The sequence below is a fragment of the Dendrobates tinctorius genome, unplaced genomic scaffold (genome assembly GCF_039654945.1).
Source record: "Dendrobates tinctorius isolate UK_male_01 unplaced genomic scaffold, ASM3965494v1 ptg000032l, whole genome shotgun sequence".
Taxonomy (NCBI): domain Eukaryota; kingdom Metazoa; phylum Chordata; class Amphibia; order Anura; family Dendrobatidae; genus Dendrobates; species Dendrobates tinctorius.
In genome coordinates, this window is record NW_027361700.1 from 17,984,824 (window position 1) to 18,008,372 (window position 23,549).

Here is a 23,549-nt window from a genome sequence, read left to right on the forward strand (position 1 = left end):
AACATCTCTAACAATTTCCAAGTATAAAGGGATTGCCTCATGCACAGTCAGTTTTGATGAACGGTTGAATTTTTCTTTGAGAGCAAGTGAAACATTTTGCTGAAATATGGTCAATCTGCTTGCTATAGGAGACGGAGTGAAATCTTTTTCCTTGCAGCAACGCTTTGCCTGCTCCATATCATCCAAATACTTGTCAAAGTCAGACTACTCATCTTATGAGGATGAAGATATGGCAGCAGTTGCACTGTCAGGACCCAAGTCCTCTTGCACCTGGCAGTCCTCCTGTAGGCCACTCATCCTAACTGCTACCTCAGTCAGAGCTTCTTTTCCTTTAGTAAGCTGTTGATCATCAAGCAATATACGATGACTTGGGTCCACATAAACAGCTGCCAGAAAAATTTTATTTTCCAATAGCTGTGTCTCTCCCTTTCATTGAAGCAGAAATGCCATCTGCGATTAAATCTCCTCTTTGGGACAGGCAAAATAGCAAGTTCTTCCACTCCCTTATGAAAATGCCAGGAGTTAAATCCTCAGCTTGTAATTTTTTAGTCACGGTAAATAGGTGATTAAGCAATTCCTTCAATTCAGCCACCTGTGTCCATTGACCTTCATTTAGGGTTACCTTAGGGTTCGCCATATCTATAAGAAACGGTTTTAGCCAGGATCAAAACTAGGGGTCGGGGCAGAACCTCATACTGTTCCGCAGAATCTCATACTAAAAAAAAAAGGAGTGTTAAGGCCCTTTTACATTTAGCGATGCACCAGCGATACGACCCGGTCAGGATTGCTGGTGCATCGCTAAATGATCGCTAGTGAGCTTTCACACTGAAAGATCTCACAGCGATGCAGCAGCGACGCAGCGCACGATACTCACCTTTCACACACAGCGATCCTGACGTCCTCCCGCCCGGCTCCACGCGTCGCTCGTCGTCACAGCAGGAAGCGCCGCAGGAAGCAGACGACGAGAAATGGAGCCGGACATTCTCGCGCGATCAGCGATGGACAGCGGGGGAGCCGGTCGGAGGTAAGTATCACACATAGCGATATCGCTAGCGATATCGCTATAACGTCACAAAACCAGTGACGTTTTAGCGATATTGCTAGCGATATCGCTATTTGTAAAACCCCCCTTAGTCTGTGTGCTACCCGGCTTTCATTCTTTTTGGTACAGATAAGATATGGATAGACAGGTATAGATAAATGGATGGATAGAGCAGATTTCTAATCTGCTTTTGCTATTGAAAACATTATGAGCTCAAAAATCTTTCAGGTGATGCGGTTTTTTAAAAAGCTGAGCTGCTTTTGCAGCTGAAAAATGTATCCTCAAAAAACGCAGCAAAAACGCTGTGTGTGAATGTAGCCTTAGATCAGGAATAGAACAGTCATTTATAGGACATTTCATAACTTTCCCAAATTCCTATGAAAAAATATTCAGCACATTCTGCATTGAACTACTGTACCCAATTTATTATATATTTTAGGAGTCGGACCATTTTATTCCGACTCCAACAAAATGAGCTACGACTCCGACTCCTCAACCCTGGTTTTAAGTAACTACACCAGTCTCATTAGGTCTAAGATATCCATTTTATAATGCATACCATTTGTAGGGTGAAGTCTGGGGACAGATCCACTTTAAATGTTAGCAGGCATGCATGGCGATTGTCACTCAGCTTTCCCAGAAAGCAGTCGATTTACTTTTTTTTTTTTTTTTTTCTTGTTTTTTTTTGGGGGGGAGGCGGGGCATATATATTAAAGTGAATCTGTTGCTATATAAGTGAAACGGATTTCGGGACAACTTGACAATGAAAGAAGTGATCTGGTTGCTATAGGCACCTCCTCCATTTTCCTTTGCTCCAGTTTTGATGAGTCTCCCTTGTATTATCCCCGGGTGTTAAGCAGTGCAGCTCCCATGTCCATGTTGTCTGTGTAAATTATTGTTTGTCTGTCTGGGTTTCATCTGGCCACACAACAAGCGCCATGATTACCCATGCCGTTAATGACCATGAGCCTCGGAGAAAGCTTCCCTGAACGCCAATTAAAAGGGCGGCATAAATTGTAGGGCACTTGTAAAAACATTGAATCAAGTGGTTGACACATGCAGATAGGTCTGTGAGGCGGCCTGCGTTTACAGTGTTGAGTCTCCTTGTTATTGATGGCTTCTAAGCCTGCGGGATAGATAGGCCCAGGAGACTGATAGGCCTAATTGGTATTCAGTAGGCAGCACATGGCTGACTTTGGATGTGGCTCCACACTGTGGTAATGGTATCCTGTCACATACACTCGCATTTGACCACTTGCCATAGACCTGTTCATTGGTCAGGCTGAAATACACTGGTGAGCGAATAGCAGCTGTGGAGGTGCGGAAAGCTATGAAGGAGAATCCATGCATCAGTGGTATAAGGTGGTCATAAATGTAAAATCGCCCCCACCCCAATCTGGCAAACAGAAGATAATATTTTTGGTTGCTACGGGCAACTGCTCCTTTTTGCTTTGCCCAATTTTTAATAAATCACCTCCTAGCATCCCCTAGCAATATTACAGACTTTTATTTAGAAGGGTTATCCACCTTTTTTGTTAAATGCGTTTTTTTTACTAATAATTTATATTGTTGAGTTTTAAACATGTTACTGCTTGCCTTCTATAGCGTCAGTGTTGCACTGACTATTGATGGGCTGTAAAATGGCATAACTGAGAATCAGTCAGCGAGCGCATAATGATTGGCCAATGGGAGAGTTTGTAACTTTAGTCTGTTTTGAGCTGCTCTCACCTGATTCATGACCACAGGCCACGTGAAAGTTAAGTGTAGGGAAAAATAAAGAGCCAGTAAAAGCAAAATAGTGCAGCATTTTTAATGAAATCAAGTTTTTTAGCCCCAAATACATGCAATTAAAGGGGTATTTTCAAGTGTGAAAGTAATGCCCTATCCATTGGATATGGGATAGCTTCCCTAACACTGTTGGTCTGAGCACTGGGATCCCCACCGATAATGAGAACCTGGCTCTGAAGAACAGAGTATGGACCAGTGGGAGATCATGAGATCATGCACACCTCTGCTCCGTTCATTTTTAATGGGACCATCGGAGATAGCCAATTACTTCTCTTGGATGGTCTTCGACGCTTTCCATAAGACCAAATGGAGCTGCATTGTGAATAATCAACCACTGCTCCACTCTTCAAAGACCTGGTCCTTGGAATTGGTGGGGTGATGCATTGCATCAGCTAGGCAAAGGAAATCAGAGGGGCACATTGTGGGGTCCCGTTTTTTCCGTTATACAAAATCGAGCGCTAAAATAGTTATCGGTGCCCCCCCTGGTTTTGTTGGCATAGGTGATGCAATGGATGACTTATTCTGCAAGTCCATTCCTAAAACTGAGCAGACTGATGGACTGTCTGTCTTGCTTGTTTTGGTTGGCTCTGAAAATGTCACACAAACTTTATACATATGGAGCATCCTTGTGACAAATTAACACACGTACCTCCCAACCAACCTGCACTGAAAACAACTGGAGCTTAGGTAATACTGATTTGGTGCTCCTTGTGGGCACATGGCAAAAAAGGATCCCACCGTACGCACAGTTGTAGTGAGCTAGAGACAGTCTTGTGAAATACTCATCTCATGAATTTACCAGAGTTTCTAGAATTTAGCAGAAGTGCAAACGACCGGTATCATATCGGGGTAAACTACCTCATGCACACTTCCACATTACTGATTTGTGTTGCCATGTTTAATACATAGTGTGATTATACTGTCTCAGAATAAATGGAAATTATTGGATTAAATGGAATACATGAGGGGGGAAAACGGCTGCATGTTGCCTTGTACTCTGCATTATGAAGCGGTGAGATGCTAGCTCTGCGATAGTGAAAGGTTGGGACTTCATGTGTAGCTGTAAGGCTTTGGGTGAATCAGTGCCAATGCTGCCCATGGATCTCATCGTCCGCAGTGTATGACTGTAAATAATGACGTGTTAATTTGTGTTAATTATATAATTCCACATGTGTTAATTCATAGTTTTGATGCCATCAGAGTGAATCTACAATTTTCCTAGTCAAGAAAACTCTTTGAATGAGAAGGTGTGTCCAAACTTTTGGTCTGTACTGTACATTTTATATTTCTCCTCAAAACTCCTTTTAAATAGTACAAAATTAACCCCCCCAAAAAAGGAAATGAATGGATAGACTTCCCCTATAGTGTTCCACAATTGCTCTAACCACAGAACCAGCCTTTGTCATGATCAGTGCACCTCCACCTACCGGCTGCTGCTCCTTGTCAAAGGATGCATGTTATATGTGTATGTGATCTGAGCTGGCCATCGACATGAGATTTTTGATGGCCAAACTTTAGGGCTTGTCGGACTTATCCTATGTTTCTTGAGTTTTGCCTTTTACCTTCGTCTTTGCCTCCTCCAGAAATAATCATGTTAGATGTCTGGTGTCCACTTATCTCTTTGCTTTATTAAACTAAATGTGACATTCAACTGGGGCTATAAAGCAACGTATCCCATTCAAATACTAGTAGTACTGAACTAGAGGTGGGCATTTTGATTCTTGCTGCCATTTTCAGATGTTCAGTCCTCTGTGGCAGCTGGTCGTTAGTTCAGTGCCTGGTATCTTCCACACCTCTGGCACTTTAAGGCTCCATGATGTCACATAAAGATGAAGACCTCGTAATTGCAAGGGTTCCATAGAATGCCTGGTGTAATAGAGAAGACCGGCTGCCATGGAGGACCCGATAGGATGATAGACCAGGGCAGTGTCAGTCAAATTTGTTAATACTATGTCACTGGTGCTGAGCAACCTACTATTCCTTTCTATCCTGAGTACATAGCCAGGGGCATCATTGGTGACTTCTGTATAGGACAATAGTTCATCATTTGTTTCAGGCATGGGTACAGTGCCAGTAGCTACCTACTCGCACTTGAGTTTCCACGCTACACCTACAAACACATATGCAATACAAATACAGTCGTACTGTGTGACTGTTGCCTGCTGGTGCGACAGCTTCCTTCCTTCACGTAGTACTATTCACTATGAGCCACCGGCAGCAGTTAGGAAGCAGCGAGATTATCATCTGGTGCATTCAATACTGAAAAAAGAAACAGCACTCACCTTTGCTTCGTAAAGGTTAATGTCCTTTATTTCATGTGGCGGGACTATCCTTTAACATGCAGGGAGAGCGGGGAAGTGAAGGAGGACAGTATGGTGCTGTTATTTTGTTGTCACATGTTCTTAAACCTGAAATCTCTGCATTGGCAGTATGGTTGCATCTGTTGTTCCATTTTATCAGTCATGTTCAGCTCAATGGAGACTGACCTCTATACTGGAATTACTCACAAGTCTGGAAAAATATCTTCTCCCGTGACCATAACTGTATCTTAATTATTTCCAGTAACCTTCTCTTTTTTTATGCCGTTTACCTTGGTGCTAATTACGGGAGAAACAATAATTGGAGTAGTAGTAAAAAGAATGGAGTTGCAGTAAGGGTCTGGTTGGTGGGAGCCACATCGTACCTTTGGTACCCATTCCCAATCTTGTCCTCTATGATGGCTACTCATGAATCAGGCCCTCCCCGCTGATGTGTATAATGGCACAATTAGATGTGCTGCCTTTAACTTTTATACGACCACTGATTGATTATATGCAGGCCTGGCACCGGGTTGTGTAATGCTCTATTTGCACAGGCAATCGAGCGTTCTTGGCGCAGTTTTTTTTGTACACATCATCGTTCCTGTTAGCGCACAGACCCAAAGATGTGCTGCCGAGATCAGTTATATTTAAGCCTGTTTAAAAAGCTTGCATCCAGGAAATTTCTATTGCTTGTTCCGCTGATGTTTGGTGGCCAGTTTAGATACAGTAGTCAGATAATCTAGAATGATCATTCCTTGGAACACTCATTCCCCAATTTTTACCTTGTTTAAATGGGTCTTAAGGGACCATGGCCACCCCTTTGCTTTATAGGTTCATTGAGGAACCATCAGGGGCCTCTCTATTCTCCTGAAAGGTGGTGGACTTCGATATAAGCAGTAATATATACTATCCATATAAAGTAAAAATGCTGGGTGTAGAAGAACTGACCCAGATAGGAAGGTTAGGCGTTGAGGGCCCTTTGGGGTATGCGCATCCTTTGTCCCAGTCTAATTGACCATGCAGTAAGTTGTGTTTTAATATTGTGCACAACTCCTTGCCATTGTTGAGCTCAATGTTTGGACAATGTACGGTAGTTAGTAGGTAATATCTAACGTACGTCTATGCTAATCGGGGTGTGTCGGCTCTTTACGCTGCTTTGGCAGTGCAGCAACCTACCATTACAAGAGCAGGAGGGGATTGGGCAGATTCCAGTAATTCCAGAGACGTTAACATTTCACTCTCTCTGCTATGTCAGGTCATAGGGCTCCCAGGTCACAGACTGGCGTCTTCCACTAGAAATCTCATAGCCCCAGAGTCTTCATTAGATTTCATTGCTGTAAGGGGAGCACTCATGTCCACATTTTGCTCCTATTTGGTGTTAGTGTGATAATTTGCTCTTTTTCTGCCAAGCCCAGTGGTGCCTACAAACAATTAAGGAGTAAGTAAAGTTGACAGTTGAACATTTTTAGACCTTTTAATTTTTTACAGATCGGTGGGATTCCAGGTCCTAAGACAATATTCTAGGAAAGGATCCAGCTAAGCAGATATAAAATCTTCCTCTTTATCGGTTAAGTTATAAGAACATCTTTACTTTCAAAAACATTCGCTGATGGAGAGTGGATGCACAAATGTTTTTATAACTTTACCAATAAAGAGAGAGATTTTATATCTGCTTAGCTGGATCCTTTCTTACAATATTATGGCTGTTTCCGTCCTCAGCAATGACGCAGATCCAAGCTGTGGAAAGAAATAGGTTGTTACGGTGAGCTGGATTCTTGCTTCTACATTCTGGTCCTGAGACCCCCCCACTGATCTCTCTAAAGACCACTGAGAAATGCGCAACTCAGGAGACTGAAGTGCACAGCTCTGACCTGATCGTGGGTATGGAGCGGAGTACGGACTCAGTAGAAAGTTTCTGAATGTGTACTCCATTCAGTTCTGAATCTCTTACAGCCAATCACCGTTCTCCATCCTCTGGAAATAAGTCATCTATAAAAAATCATGTCCAGTGAAATCTGAAATGTGTGGCTACGAACAACTAAAAAGTGTATGATTGCATTAGCAAAACGTTCCTCAACCTGAAGAACATCCTTTTGATGAATGTTCAGCCGTCAACCTACCTCTATGGAACGTGTGTGGCCGCTTTTAGGGTTGGCGTCCAGTTTATAATCTGTGGTTGCATTAATGTTCCACAATCTAGAATGGTCTGCTGATGCCAAATACTGGGATGATTTGCTAAAGCACTAAACCTATAACCCATGTTATCTGCATCTAGCGTACAGTTGAATATGACCTATTGCTCTCTATCAGCCCATATGGTGCACGATAGTGATGCATTGCCTCAGTTATGGCTGCTTTACTTGTTCTCCATACTTTCCTCCCCACTCCTCATTATTGCTTATGTATTTCTGCATTTTCTCTTCTCTGATCTCTTGACTTGTAGGCCTGCTCTGCACGTCAGACTCTGCTGCAATCTCCACTGCCCCATTTCTATGACAGGATGTGTATCTTTGTGCTGCGGGTTATGACGCCCTGTACTGACTAAGCATCAGCTATGCAACTGCCTATAAATAGACATAAGGGTTGGAGAGGATGTGACTGTGGTCAGGGATGGAACGCCCCGTGTGATGCGAGTGGTCACCTACACGTAGGCCCATTCGCATCCTGTCACCCTGTGGACAGGATACAAATAGTTAGTGTGGCTACTTTTCCAGCCACCCACTGAGATCTGTATATGTCGCTGTGCATAATGCTGCTTCTCTATCCCTATGAGAAACTAGCTGCGAACTGATGAAAATATCATTTATAGAGCAGATTACTTGTGACTACCAGTGCCTCCTATTCTCAGGGGTCCAGTAAGCAGACGACGTGTTGAGGGCATTCGCATGGTAGTTTCAAAGTGATAATGTATAAGGCTGCGTTCACACGTGTGGTGTACATGCTTCGTTTTCTGCAGCTGTCCGCACCATAATGCACAATAAATCTCGATTATTGCTGATTTTTTTCCCTCATTTTTATTGTATTGGGTTTTTATTGTAGACTTGAAGCACCAATTTTAATGCTTTTTTTTAGCACAGAAAAACTTGATTCTGTGCTTAAAAACGCAACTTTTTTTACTTGTGTATTTTTTGGGGCTTCCCATAGAAGTCTATAGAGAAAAAATACTCTACAAAGACACACAGTTCAACAGCGTCTTTAGATGCACAGTGGGAAATCACATCCACTTTGCTTGGACAGTGAAGTGCAGCTGATTTTCTGTACAAAAAAATGCAGTAGAAAAGATAGTGAGGATTTTCCACGCGTTGTTGCATATGAAAATTGTGCAGTGTATTATAGTACTTATAGTAAATTTTAAAAACAAGTTACAGAAATTTTCTTAAATTGACTTGAAATCTGCAGCATGTGTAATTTCTCACCCTTTATGATGAATATATTGAAATCTGCAACAAATCCACCGCAAAATCTGCATGTCAGGATATGTGCACAGTTAATGATTTGCTGCAGACATTTCTGCATCAAAAACGTGTTTTGGCAGAAAAAACACTGAACAAAAAAAAGCCATTGACATTCCGCAGATTTGTAACTGCTTATTTTTCCTTGCAGATTTGAAACAATGTGTGCCAGAAATCTTACTCCCTTTGCAGAGACATTAAAACGCTGAAGCTTTTAATGCATGGGGCACGTGACGTGTAGACTACAGTTTTTGGTGCAGATTTTCTGGACATCGCACAAATGTTAGAAATTGGGCTGAGTCCTCAAAAAATTATCTCTTGTATTAATATCTGCTATCATGGGTCACAACCTGAATTGTATCTGGAAAGAACTAGGAGTCAACACTCTAGGGGACATTTATGATGGAAACAAATTCTTAAAATTTGCAAATTTAAAAAATAAACGCAATTGGTCATCAACAATTTTCCTTGAATATCAAATCTTAAAAGATAACATGTCGGCATTCCTCAAACTTAAACCAATTTTTACTGAGACGACTGTCAAAATCCTTAGTAATATAGATCACAAAATCTTCTGGAGTCATAAATTTATCTATGAATGTTTCAATCAAATGTCAACCCCCCAAAAAAGCGCCTTTATGCTAAGATGGGAGAAGGATGCTAGGTCTACGCACTCCCTGGACGAATGGGAAGAAGCTTTCACATTATCATATAACTCAACACTATCTATGCCACTTCAGGAGACCCATTTTAAGGTGGTATCTAGGTGGTATTTCACCCCGGTTAGAATGGCACACTTTGGGACATCCAACTCTCCATTGTGTTGGAGAAACTGTGGCAGCAGAGGTGACCTCTTCCACATATTCTGGGACTGTCCAATAACCAAATTGCTTTGGCATCAAGCATCCAAGGTTATTGGGAAACTGCTAGGTAAACCTTTTATACTCTCCCCCCATTTAGCATTACATTCGTTAAACTCAGATTGCATAGACTCTTCCTTGAAACCTTTAGTCCTACACATTTGTTTAATTATTAAGAACTCGATAGCATATCACTGGAGGGGACATTTCCTCCCAAAGATAGAAGACATCATATCTCTACTGGTTCAACACAGAACATATGAGCTCAAATTTGCTCTTGCACATGACCAATTTAAAAAATTCCACAATAAATGGTCAAGATGGGATCACACATTCCCATCGTCTATCCAATAAGTTACAATTTAGCTGTGTTTTACATTTTTCTGTTGGCGTTATACAAACCATTATGTTCAATGGTACCACATGTTTGCTTACTGTTTTTGTATGTTTTTATCCTATATTCCGCCTTCCTTCCCCTTCCTTGTCCTACCCTCCCCTCCCCTCCCCCTCCATTTCCAACTTCTTTCCCTGTTCAAGTCAAAAATAAAAAATTTTTTGGAAAAGAAATTGGGCTGGGATCATAACCACCTGATGCAGTATGGTAATGATATCAGTGACGAAATGGCGTAAAGTACCCTCACCCAAAAATATGAAAAATATAAAACTAAAATACTTTATTATTTCACAGCTGAACAAGTCCAACTTTTCCAACCAACCTCTCGTCACATGACAACTATATACACACTTACATGCTAAGCTTCTGAACTTTTCACTTGACGATAACATGTGCTTGCACTTTTTGGCTTTTTGTGTATTTTTGGAATTTTTCTTTTCTTTTTTTTTCGCAAAACTCCTACATTTGTATAGGGTGGCTGCCTGTGCATAGTATTTGTGATCTGTATGTATTGTAGGTGGATCATCCTGCCCTATCTTTACTTGTATTTTCATCTGTTTGACCTTATGATGTAAATTTTTAAATATATACATATTAAAATAATGTGCAATAATAAAGTTTTTTTTTGTGGAAAATTTGTAGCGAATCTGTTGTGTGCATTTACCCTACAGGGTTAAATCCAGGCAAGCACCTTTATCACCATAAAGGGAATTATGAAATTTAGACCCCTCTCATTCTACAAGCTGGAGATATTTTCTGCACGCATTCCCTTCCTCCTTTCCTGTATGTGGTCATAAAGGTTGAGTATTTTTGCTGCAGGCTCTAAAAAGAACAAAACTACATAGAGGTGTAATTTCTGGTATACAGCAGTATGAAGCCTGGTATAAAATACACTGCACCCTGCCAGTGATAAGGGTGAGACGGCTGTGTAGATAGCACAGTCTGGTATTAGTTACATGGTGGCTGGAAGAGACAAGAAACAATGAAACACTTGGCAGTGGCCTGTAATAGGTGTCTAATTACTGTGATATGGAGGGCAGTCGCATGTTTGGCCATCACACAATATTGTCTAGTAATGTTTTACAAGACTCCGTGGCCTAAAATACTGGATATACAAACCCTGGAACGTTACAGATTATCATTGGATTGATTGCTTTTGCTTCTGAAGAATGAAACTCCTAATATATTAGTAATCTCCTAGTCCAAGGATGCACATCCCCGGGTGAGTAGTACAGATGTAGATGAAGAAATTATAAAGTTGTGCAAAAAAATATTTGCAGCACCGTGGTCTAGCCACCATGTCAGTAGTCATACCAGAGCACTTCAAACCCCCTAATTACCTACGTCCTCTAGGAGCCGGGGATGGCACAGCTGATGGGAGGCTTTCAGTTCTATAGTCAGGTGGCAGAAGAATGAAAACGTGGCCTTTGCTGCTCATGTGTATTTGATTGTTAGCATCATGCCCTCTATTCCAGTATCCATTCCTCAATTTTTATGAAAATGTTTTTATTGATTAATAAACAGTAAGTTTTGATTTTTTTTTTTTGTAACTTCATATGTTCCAGATTAATTTTATTAGGGGCTATTCTGTTGTTGAATCTCTTTAAGGGTTGTAGACATGTATCACTTGTAATCTTAATGATTTCTTGTGTTTTTTCAATGTGTCCTTAAGAATTGTCAGCTGGCTGTGATTTTATTTCCGGCTTCCTACAGTCTCCGCTAGACGGAGCTTACTGTATACGATACAAAGTCATTAGAGGGGGAACCAATCCCTTGATTCATGTTGCCCAAACCACTGACAGCATGAGTCAGAGAATGGCTGCATCACTGCAGCCAGGTATGTTTTACACCGAGAAGTTCCAGTGTTTCAGAGAAAACATAGTTGTTACTGATTTGGCACAGTTCCTGGTCAACTTTCCTCCATACCGCTGCAAGTGATTGACCAGTCTCTCTTATGTGTACATAGGAAGAGATCTGTCAATCATCATGAGTAGTGCAGGGAGAACAATGTTTTGTGTGAAGGGCCGAAGCGTTTCAGAGAAAAGCAATCATGTTGCCATGCTCTGATTTATGCTTTCCATGTTTTGGGCAGCATGAATAGAGTTAGGCCTGTTTCACACTTCCGTTTTTGTGTCCGCCAAACGGATCCGTTTCCGTTTTTTTGACGGAAACTGATGCAAACGGATCCGTTTTTTTAAAAACGGATCCGTTTTTTTGACGGATCCGCGGTAACCGTAATGGAAGTCTATGGGACAAAAAAAACGGATCCTGCAAAAAATGGCGGATCCATTTTTTTATGGAAAACAACGGATTTTGACGGATTTGAAAAAACGGAAGTGTGAAACAGGCCTTACAGGTTCCCTTTAAGTAGTGATGAGCGAGTATACTCGTTAATAATATAATATAAAAACCTCAGTGGCGCTCAAGTATATATAGGGACTCCAGCAGCAAAAGCAGAAAGACACCAGTCACCATAGATGTCAAAGGGAAAGTCTGTATAGATAAATGAATTACTACTGAGCTTAGTCACTGGTATCTATTGTCTTAAATGGATTTGAAAAGAAAAGAAAAAATCAAAGTCCAGAGCACAATAAAAGAGCCAGGTTTGGACAGAGAATAGCAATAAGTAACACTAAAAAAGTCATATATATCCCTTTGGATGCTTAATGCCAATTGTAGAGCAAGAAACCAAGATTACCTTGTAAAGCAGTAGGGGTTAACAGCCACAGAGGGGGAGGGCGGGCTCAGTCTCACAAGTGAGGGCTGATTCTGTATTTGGAGATCCCAAAAGTCCTTCTGTAAGTAATAACACTCCTCGGGTGGGTTGCTGATTTAAATGCTTCTTGCTTAAGAACTGCAGTAATCCTGTTAGCGATGCTACCCCGGCCGGTGGCAGCAAGTCGCTCTAATGGCAGGCTGGGTGGGAAAACACACTGAACTAGGTGCCTGAACTTCACACTATGCTCGTCAGCACAGGACCTGTGTGAAGTCAGAGACACGTGATGCACTGGGCTGCAGCCTAGAGATTGCAATGAGGACCAAAAAGCTATCCTACATGTTTCAGAGACTCCTGTCTCCTTCCTCAGGGATGTGGTCCTGCTTGCAATCTCTGTAGTATATACAGTGGGGAAAAAAAGTATTTAGTCAGTCAGCAATAGTGCAAGTTCCACCACTTAAAAAGATGAGAGGCGTCTGTAATTTACATCATAGGTAGACCTCAACTATGGGAGACAAACTGAGAAAAAAAACCCCAGAAAATCACATTGTCTGTTTTTTTTTCATTTTATTTGCATATTATGGTGGAAAATAAGTATTTGGTCAGAAACAAAATTTCATCTCAATACTTTGTGATATATCCTTTGTTGGCAATGACAGAGGTCAAACGTTTTCTGTAAGTCTTCACAAGGTTGCCACACACTGTTGTTGGTATGTTGGCCCATTCCTCCATGCAGATCTCCTCTAGAGCAGTGATGTTTTTGGCTTTTCGCTTGGCAACACGGACTTTCAACTCCCTCCAAAGGTTTTCTATAGGGTTGAGATCTGGAGACTGGCTAGGCCACTCCAGGACCTTGAAATGCTTCTTACGAAGCCACTCCTTCGTTGCCCTGGCGGTGTGCTTTGGATCATTGTCATGTTGAAAGACCCAGCCACGTTTCATCTTCAATGCCCTTGCTGATGGAAGGAGGTTTGCACTCAAAATCTCACGATACATGGCCCCATTCATTCTTTCATGTACCCGGATCAGTCGTCCTGGCCCCTTTGCAGAGAAACAGCCCCAAAGCATGATGTTTCCACCACCATGCTTTACAGTAGGTATGATGTTTGATGGATGCAACTCAGTATTCTTTTTCCTCCAAACACGACAAGTTGTGTTTCTACCAAACGGTTCCAGTTTGGTTTCATCAGACCATAGGACATTCTCCCAAAACTCCTCTGGATCATCCAAATGCTCTCTAGCAAACTTCAGACGGGCCCGGACATGTACAGGCTTAAGCAGTGGGACACGTCTGGCACTGCAGGATCTGAATCCATGGTGGCGTAGTGTGTTACTTATGGTAGGCCTTGTTACATTGGTCCCAGCTCTCTGCAGTTCATTCACTAGGTCCCCCCGCGTGGTTCTGGGATTTTTGCTCACCGTTCTTGTGATCATTCTGACCCCCACGGGGTGGGATTTTGCGTGGAGCACCAGATCGAGGGAGATTATCAGTGGTCTTGTATGTCTTCCATTTTCTAATTATTGCTCCCACAGTTGATTTCTTCACTCCAAGCTGGTTGGCTATTGCAGATTCAGTCTTCCCAGCCTGGTGCAGGGCTACAATTTTGTTTCTGGTGTCCTTTGACAGCTCTTTGGTCTTCACCATAGTGGAGATTGGAGTCAGACTGTTTGAGGGTGTGCACAGGTGTCTTTTTATACTGATAACAAGTTTAAACAGGTGCCATTACTACAGGTAATGAGTGGAGGAAAGAGGAGACTCTTAAAGAAGAAGTTACAGGTCTGTGAGAGCCAGAAATCTTGATTGCTTGTTTCTGACCAAATACTTAATTTCCACCATAATATGCAAATAAAATGAAAAAAAAACAGACAATGTGATTTTCTGGATTTTTTTTTCTCAGTTTCTCTCCCATAGTTGAGGTCTACCTATGATGTAAATTACAGACGCCTCTCATCTTTTTAAGTGGTGGAACTTGCACTATTGCTGACTGACTAAATACTTTTTTTCCCCACTGTATGCACACACTCAATAGAAGTCAATAAATCAATTAAAAATGTCCATCATCACTGGAAGCCAAATAGTTCAATTTCACTATTGAGTCCTTTAGGAATGAGAGTATCAAGCATAAAAATCCAGCGTAACTCAGCGCGAGACATTAGTTTTATATGGTCTCCTTTGCGTGCCTGTTTATGAACAAGTTCAATCCCCATAACTGTCATATTAGACACCAAACCTTCATGATAATTAGCAAAGTGGCTTGACAGAGGATGGCCCATGAATTTCTTCTTTATATTCCAGATATGTTCGTTTATCCTTATTTTTAATGGGCGTTTAGTGTGCCCTATATAGATTTTTTTCACAGGGGCATTTTATCATGTAAATGACACACTCTGTAGCACAGGTGATGTAGTCATCAATCGTATATTCCTTGTTACCTTTAATAAAGGTTGATTGTTTGCCAGTTTTTGTTTGGCGGCAAATGCAGCAACTTCTGCAGGGAAAAAAATCTTTCAGACTGGCCAAAAAAGGAAGAGTGGATTTTTTTATACTATTTGAGGGCACGCTTGGAGCTATAATACTCTTAAGGTTACGTGCCTTCCTGTACACAAATCTTGGACCCTGTGGAATGATCGATCCCAGAGTTTTATCCTCTCTCAAAAGATTCCAATGTTTCTTCACTATTTTATTTAAAATGTGGGCGTAGGAGTTATACTCTGAAATGATAGGGACAAAGTCGTCCTGCATTTTATATGGAGGTTTGCTGGTATTACAACTTAGATCGGGTGAATCGGTCCTTAAAAGACTTCTCGCTGTTTTATCCCTCACGGAACATATAGCTTCCTCCAATAAAGCATCATTATACCCTTTTTCTAGGAATTGTTTTTTGAGTGACTGCTTCCAAGTCAAAATCCTGCACTTTTGAACAGTTGCGGCGAATCCTCGTAAATTGGCTCTTTGGTACATTTAATAGCCAACTAGGAAGATGTCAACTATCTATGGGGATAAAACTATTAGAATCTGTAGTTTTTCTAAAAGTCCGTGTTTTGAATTTTATTATTTTCAATAAAAATAGTCAGGTCTAAAAAGTTGACAGAGCTGGAGCTGATGGTGGAAGAAAAATTTAAAAAGTACTCATTTTTATTCAGTTAAAAATTGTTCAAGCTCCTTGTAACCCCCCGACCAGATAAAAATTACATCATCGATGAAACGTTGCCAGAGTACCAGGCCCGCGTGCATCCCTCCGGTAGGATAGATGGTCTCCTCTTCCCATCTACCCACATAGAGGTTAGCGTAGCTTGGCGCGAACCTGGTACCCATGGCAGTACCCCATTGCTGGAGTAGTAGTGCGTCTGATATTTAAAATAGTTGTGAGTAAGTATAAAAGACATGCAATTTTTTAAAAACTCAATTTGTCCTTCTGGTAGTAAATTCTGTTTAATTTAAAAAATGTGCAGCTGAATTGCATCCCTTATCATTTTGTATAACAGTATAGAGGGAGGCAATATCCAGGGTGCCTAGGATATAATGGTTTTTCCAATCAACACCCTCCAGAATTTTCAATATATGAGAAGTATCCTTCAGGTAGGCTGGTAATATGCAAACGATTTTTTGTAGGTGGCAATCAATATACTTGGATAAATTGGCTGTGAGGCACTGTATCCCGGAAATAATAGGACGGCCCGGTGGTTTAACTAGATCTTTATGGATTTTCGGTAAATAGTAGAACATGGCTACCCTTGGGTGTCTAGTGTAAATAAAATCATACTCCCTCTTCATCAAAAATCCCTCATTAAAACCCTTATCCACAAGTACTTTCAATTTGGCCAGAAACTTATCAGTGGGATCATTAGTAAGTTTTCTGTACGTGCGAGAATCACTCAATAGACGTATGGCTTCTTCATGGTAATTCTTTTCATCAACGATTACTATACCACCCCCTTTATCTGCTGGCCTAATGACAATTTTATTATTACCCTGTAAGGATGTAATAGCATTACGTTCGGAAAATGTAAGATTGTACTTGTATTTGGAACACCTTTTGTCACTGATCTTGCGAATGTCGGCTATCACGTTACTTTGAAACGTGTCCATTGCTTTAGAATACTCATTTAAGGGGTGGAAATTTGACCTGTTTCGCAGACCAGTGTGTGCAAAAGTATTGCTGCTGCAGGTATTCTCCTTTATTGGATTCTTCATAAAATGTTTTCTTATAGCTAATTTTCGCATGAACAATTTGATGCCGATAAATGCTTGAAATTTATTACATCGGCATGCTGGGGCATAATTGAGACCTTTATTCAGTAATGAAATTTCATTCTGACTCAATGTGTACGTACTAAGGTTAAAAATGGATTTCATGTCTTGTTTAATGATTGATTTCTTTTTCTTTTTGGAGAACTTCCCCCTCACGGCGACCCCTCCTATATATTTTTTTGGGACCACCTGAAAAAAAGTATACTCGTTACTTGAGATTTCCAAGCATGCTCGGGTGATCGCCAAGTATTTTGGGTGTGCTCGGAGATTTGGTTTGTGTCCCTGCAGCTACATGATTTGCGGCTGCTAGCCCACCTGAATACATGTGAGGAATGCCTGTTTCTTAGGAAATCCCCACATGTATTCAGGCTGTCAAGCAGCCACAAGTCATGCAGCTGCGGCGACACAAACTAAGTCTCCGAGCACACCTAAAATACTGAGAGAACACCCAAGCATGCTCGGAAATCTGGAGTAACGAGCATACTCGCTCATCACTACCTTTAAGGTGTTCGTTGTATCACCTGTATGAAGTAATCTCCTATGCTCCCTCTAGTGATGACTGGCTCCCTGCCTGTAACCTGATCACACTGATCCTTCCACAGAGGATCATCTAGCATGTGACTGGCACTACTGTGACTAACTTGTTCAGTTTCCAGTTTCCGGTCTGAGCTTCCTCATTCCCTCTCTTTAAGCGAGTTTGTCATGTCCTAATGTGCAAGTATCTTACTTTAGTCTAGCATAGTGGAAATGATCTTGAGTTTCATGTTTTCAGTGGGCAGTTTAACACTTTAGGTACACATTAGAGGGGTTCTCCATTGTCTCCAGAAAATAATATTCATATGTTTTTGGAATAATAACCAAGTTCTTGTCCTCTTCTTATTCCAGGCATTACCCCAAGCAGTCTTTCACTATGGTGGCTGACACTCCAGAAAACCTCCGCTTGAAGCAGCAAAGTGAGCTGCAGAGCCAGGTACAAAGTCTTCCATGTATCGTGTTTGTACATGTCCATAGTGTGGTGGCTCTGCACCTGCCTGAATGCCCCCTGGGTCACATTAATGAATGGGCCAATACATTTGACCTTAAAGAGAGTAGGTCACCCTAAATTCGCACTTAAAACTAACTACCACTTAGCCTTGCAGGAGATGTAGCTTCAATAAAAAAATGTTCTTTTTGTTTTTATGTGTTCCTCCATTGCCACCCTCCCCTCCCACCCCCCAAAAAAGCAACTTTATTGTAATGTGCAAATGAAGGTGCTCAGCGCACCCTTAAGGTGGCTAAAAGTTTTGGTGCACCATCTAACTCATTGTTAGATTACTACCAGTCCTATGTTGATAGCGCATGCTTGCCTAGAGACAGTGCTGTCTAAAGGTAAATCTCCATTGTGTGGTCACTGTCCCTGTGCAAGAGAGAGCACACAAATTATTCTCTCCATGCTCCTGACATTGCTCATCTCCTCTATTACTTCAGCGCACAAATCACTCGCTCTTCGCTCCTGACATTGCTTGTCTTCTCTGCTTTTACTTCAGCACAGTAGAGCACACAAATCACACTGTCCTCGCAGCAGACATTGCTACATAGCTGTACCTGAGCACCGTCATCAGCTAGGAGACAGTGATTACTGTGCTCTCTCCTGCATGATACCAGGTTAGACAAACAGAAGTGACGAGAGAGTGACCTCCTACACAGAGGAAGTGATCACATAATAGTGGTTTATTCCTTCTGTGCTATATAAAAGTATAGTTGCCAAGTTTAAAATTAACAAAGTTGTCTCAGGTTCATATTAGGGTAAAACTGAAAAGTACTTGCAAAAACAAGCAACTTTGCAGTTTATCTCCCACGAATGGAAGGATTTTTAAATGTTATAATGTGTAGCGCGTTACCTAGTTTAATGGACACTCTGCAGTGCCGGCCTGGTTACGTAGGCAAGGAGCATGTTGCATGAGCAGGCTGTATACTTTGCAACTGGCTATTGCCACTCTGAAGCTGGCCAGATGGCCCCTAGGAAAACAGGAAGCTGGGGTTTGGAAGGGTTGCGCTCCTGAAGGTACAACTTGCGAAAACCCTTTTAAAGGGAATCTGTTACCCCATTTTAGCCCTATCAGCAGCCTGCACCACCATCAGGGACTTATCTACAGTATTCTGTAATGCTGTAGATAAGCCCCCAATGAAACATGAAAGAGAAGAAAAACACGTTAATTATACTCACCGGGGGGGCGGAGTCAGGTGCAGTGGGTGTCGAGGTCCCATCTGGCGCCTCCCATCTTTATACGATGTCCTCCTCCTTGCTTCTCCCTTGACTCTTGTGCATGCGTACTTTATCTGCCCTGTTGAAGGCAGAGTAAAGTACTGCAGTGCGCAGGCGCCGGGAGAGGTCAGAGAGGTCCAGCGCCTTCGCACTGCAGTACTCTGCTCTGCCCTCAACAGGGCAGATAAAGTACGCTTGCACAGGAGCCGAGGGAAAAGCAAGGAGGAGGACATCATCGTATGAAGATGGGGGCACCGCACCGCGACACCCATCGGACCGGACTGAATGCCAGGGTGAGAATAATCGAACTTTTTTTTTTCTTATCTTTCAGGTTACATCGGGGGCTTATCTACAGCATTACAGAATGCTGTAGATAAGCCCCTGATGGCGGTGCCGGCAGCTGATAGGCCAAAAATGGGGTGACAGATTCCCTTAAAGACAATAACTTAAATATCCATCTGTAAAGGAAATGATGACTCTTTGAGATAACTCGCTGCAGTTTAACCTTTTAGATTAGTCAATAGCAACTCTGAGAAGGCCCCCATGTCTGCCATATTTGTACTTTTTTTTTAAACAAACATCTGGCAATAGTGCAAAAAAAAAATAAGTTAAACTCTTGTTTTGTTTTATTTTCTTTTTAAAGTTGTAAAATATAAAATCTATATAAATGTTTTATCTCCGAGTCGCACCGCGCCACAGAAAAAGGTTAATTTGTCATTGTGCCCTCTAAATGAATGCCATAAAAACAAAATTCGAGCAACAATGGCAGAATATTTTTTTCTCTATTCTTTTCTACAAATGTTTTTTGCTATTTTTTTTTCTTATGATGAATTAAATCGTAGCATTTAAAACTACAACTCCTCCTTGATAAAACAAGATCTCATATAGCACCATCATTGGAATAAAAAATGGATTGCTCCAAAGATGGTGATGAAAAAAAAAACAAAGCCAGAAAATGGCAAAGTCCTGTGATCATCACCTTGGTCCTCATCGCCCGGCTGCTTGGATTGAGCAAACAGTGAAATGACTTGCGCAGCTTGCTATAGAGGTCTGCAAGAAACGCTGCGTTCTCTGTATTCTTTTCCTTACTGCGCAGTCATAGCAACATGTTATAAGACGTCGCAGGTCATCCTTCATGTCACTACAAGGAGCCAGAGAGTCTCCTGAAAAGTGTGAAATTGTAATATTCAAAAGACTTTGGAAATGAAGGCTGAACGCGCATCCAGCCATACAGGGGTTAAATGCTTTTCCTGTTGTCATGGCTGCAGTGTCCAAGGAAACAGCAGCATTTCATCCCCCCATGTTATTATATAAATGGAAATAATTTGACATTTTCTATAATTCTATAGGTCTTCTGTCTGAGTGATCTATTGTTCTGTTATTACAGTGGGGGAGGGCTGAGTGAGGCCATATTACCTCTTCCATGAGTTTTACAATTACATAGATGGCCTATCTGGCTGAATCCATGCATTATAAGAGTACAGTCACCTATTGACTAAGCAACTTCAGTGAAAAACGAGGGGTAAATATTGGTTGGAGGCTGGTTCTCGTCTTAAAGTGACAGACCTCACGTTTGGGCTCGTCATGCCCTCGAGCTTCCTGTCAGTCTGCCTAAACAAGGCCACTAGGAGCCTCCATCGTCTGTGTCATACATGGGTCGATCAGGTGATGGTTCAGGTCTCTTGGTTTGTGTTTAGATGTGAACAAAGCAGGAAACCTCCAACAGATCCATCCTGGTGGCATAAAAGACTGCCATGGAAACTTTTTTTTTTTTGTTATTAAAAATCTGGCGTTTTCTTAATTTTTAGATTCGTTATAAGGAAGACTTTGAAAAGAATAAAGGCAAAGGATTCAGTGTGGTGGCTGATACTCCTGAGCTGCAGAGAATTAAGAAGACTCAGGACCAGATCAGTAATGTGAGTATGCCCAGTAGCCCTCACTAGGTTGTTATCCCCATGATGGGGGAAACTAAAGGCCCACCATAAACATAATAATGTAGCTGTAGGTCTAATGATCTGCTGACCTACAACTATCTCCCCTGACTCCAGCATAGACAGGAATGCTTGGTATGGCCAAGCGCTCCTGTGTTCTCGGAGAGCCGCTGCCAGACTCCACTGGTGGGGACTTCTCTCCAGCGGGAACAAAAGGGACAGATGTAGGAATTCCATCGTGCCGATCCTTCTCTTCTCCCAACGTCCTCTGTCGGCAGAGAGTCGACAGTCTCAGCTCACCATGCACATTAGATTATTGGAGGGTCCATCCGACTTGATTCCATTGGGTATGGGAGCCTTAACTGCACACAAGACCTAACAATCATCCTAATTCTGCACTTTACAATGCAAGTCACCCATGTTGATAGTGAGCGCCCGCATATTTTCATTGTACCCTGCCATAGCAAGTGCTGGTGTCATAAAATTACCATTGCACCAGACTTGATGACGAAAGCATTGCTGGCAAATATCTTTTGGTACTCCTAAAACTGTCTTCTCTCGTAGATAAAATATCATGAAGTGTTTGACAAAAGCCGGATGGGAAATCCCTCCATTGATGCGGGAGATATGGATCGCAGAGGATCAGATGATGTTGCCAATTACCGCCGACCCTCCTCAGACAGTATGCAGCCGCATCAGCCCCCGGCCAGTAGCTCAGGTAATCAAATTATAGGCATACAAACACAGTTGTTGGTCATGTGGGTAAAAGTCTATACACTTTAGATGTCTTAAAGAGTAGTCATCGCTTTAATTTCTATTTAATAAATCCTTAATACCCAAGAAAACAAGCAACTTTGTAATAGTTTTCTGAATGCTGAGCTTTGTATAATCCTGCCCAAACCACAGATTGACAGCTCTCTATGTACACTGTGCATAGGCAGAAAGCTGCCAATCAGTGGTGGGGGGCAGGGTGGGACTATGTGAAAGCAGGGTTACTAGTCCTCTAATGATGACCTGTTGGTGATAAAACAAAACAAAACACAGAGCTTTTATCAAAACCGCAGCAAGCAGCCCAGTAAGTGACACATCTGTGGAAGGCGACATGTAGGTGCAAATTTAACCCTTTGTAATGTAAATGGCGAAATAAGCAGATCTTCCGATCCTTCTTCAATAATGATATCTATAGCGGTAAGTGCTGTTGTGGATACCAGTTTGGCTTTTCCTCTGCCAGAAGTCTGCAGTGGAGATACTACGTGGGAACATAGCCTAAAAGGAACCTGACAGATAATTCATGCTTCCTGAACCACGGGCAGCAAGAATCAGTGACTGTGTGATTGCAGCCATGTGTTACTCTGAAACGCTGCAGTGTTTCTGATAAGACAATTCGAAGTGTCGGTTGATCACTAAGCATCTCGAATGACTATTATGAGGCAGGTCCCTCTGCATCTCCTACCTGTCATATTCCCCTGGACTGACAGGTTCTCTTTCTTTACGCACACACTTAGGAAGAAGCCTGTCAGTCATGTGGAGTGCGGCAGGGAGGAGCTGTCAGGGACCTGCCACAGACTAGTCATCAGAGATGCTTAGTCCTCAGCCTGCACACTACAAACACTACAGCGCTTCAGAGTAACACATACTCAGCTGCAATCACATAGTCACTGTCTCATTCTTGCTGGCCATGGTTCTGGCAGGAATCTGCAGTCAGGTTCACTTTAAGGTTACATCCCCACGATGAGCTTTTGGTGCGTCTATGGGGAAAATCAGCACAGAAACTCTGCGTACACGCAAGAGAAATTGATATGTGGCTATGAAGAACGCCCCACAAGTCAGTTTACGCAGCGTAAATAAGATGCACAGTGGTCATAAGATTTCTAGAAATCCCATCCACTTTTCTGGAACTGTAAGACGCTGCGTTTTTGAACCAGGGAAAATACTCAGCATCAAAAAACGTGCTAAAAGCTCATCGTCGTAACAAAATCTGAGGGCCTGTGCACACGCGTTTTTGTTGCATTTTTGTTGCATTTTTTTCTGCACAGTTCTGTCACAAAACCTGAAGGATTTCCTAATCCAAGCAAAGTGAATGAGATTCCTGAAGTTTCATGCACGCGGTGTTTTTTTCCTTGCAGATTTAAATTTAAAGCATGTCAATTCTTTCAGCGTTTTTGCTGCAGATTTCACCCATACTAATTAGTGGGGAGAAACTGCACCAAAAACGCATGTAACAGAGCGTATTTTAAGCCGCATTTTTCCTGCCAAGAAATAATACACTGTGTTCCAAATTATTATGCAAAAAAATATTTCCTCATGTTTTCTCTAAATTACCTATATGAATTGCAGTCATTGTTATTTTCCAGTCATCTAATATTCTAGTATAATTGCAATGTTTTTGAACAAACTGCCTATGAAAACAGTATATTTTTAAAAATAAGAAACACTCAAAATGCATGTTCCAAATTATTATGCACGGCAAAGTTTTCAACCTTTTTATTTTGAACAAAAAAATGGTCAATTGTGAAATGATAAGCATTATCAGCTTATTACAAAATGAAATCAAACAGTTTTCAAGTCA

General features: G+C 41.7%; 1 protein-coding gene across 1 annotated transcript in view; it reads left to right on the forward strand.

The window, feature by feature from the left end:
- The window catches only part of LASP1 (LIM and SH3 protein 1), a 74,007-nt gene that overhangs the window by 22,981 nt on the left and 27,477 nt on the right, over positions 1-23,549 (forward strand). Inside the window, exons 3-5 of the mRNA XM_073572521.1 lie at positions 17,690-17,774; positions 20,858-20,965; positions 21,545-21,698. Coding sequence (XP_073428622.1) covers positions 17,690-17,774; positions 20,858-20,965; positions 21,545-21,698 — 347 coding nt within the window. The remainder of the gene's footprint in view (positions 1-17,689; positions 17,775-20,857; positions 20,966-21,544; positions 21,699-23,549) is intronic.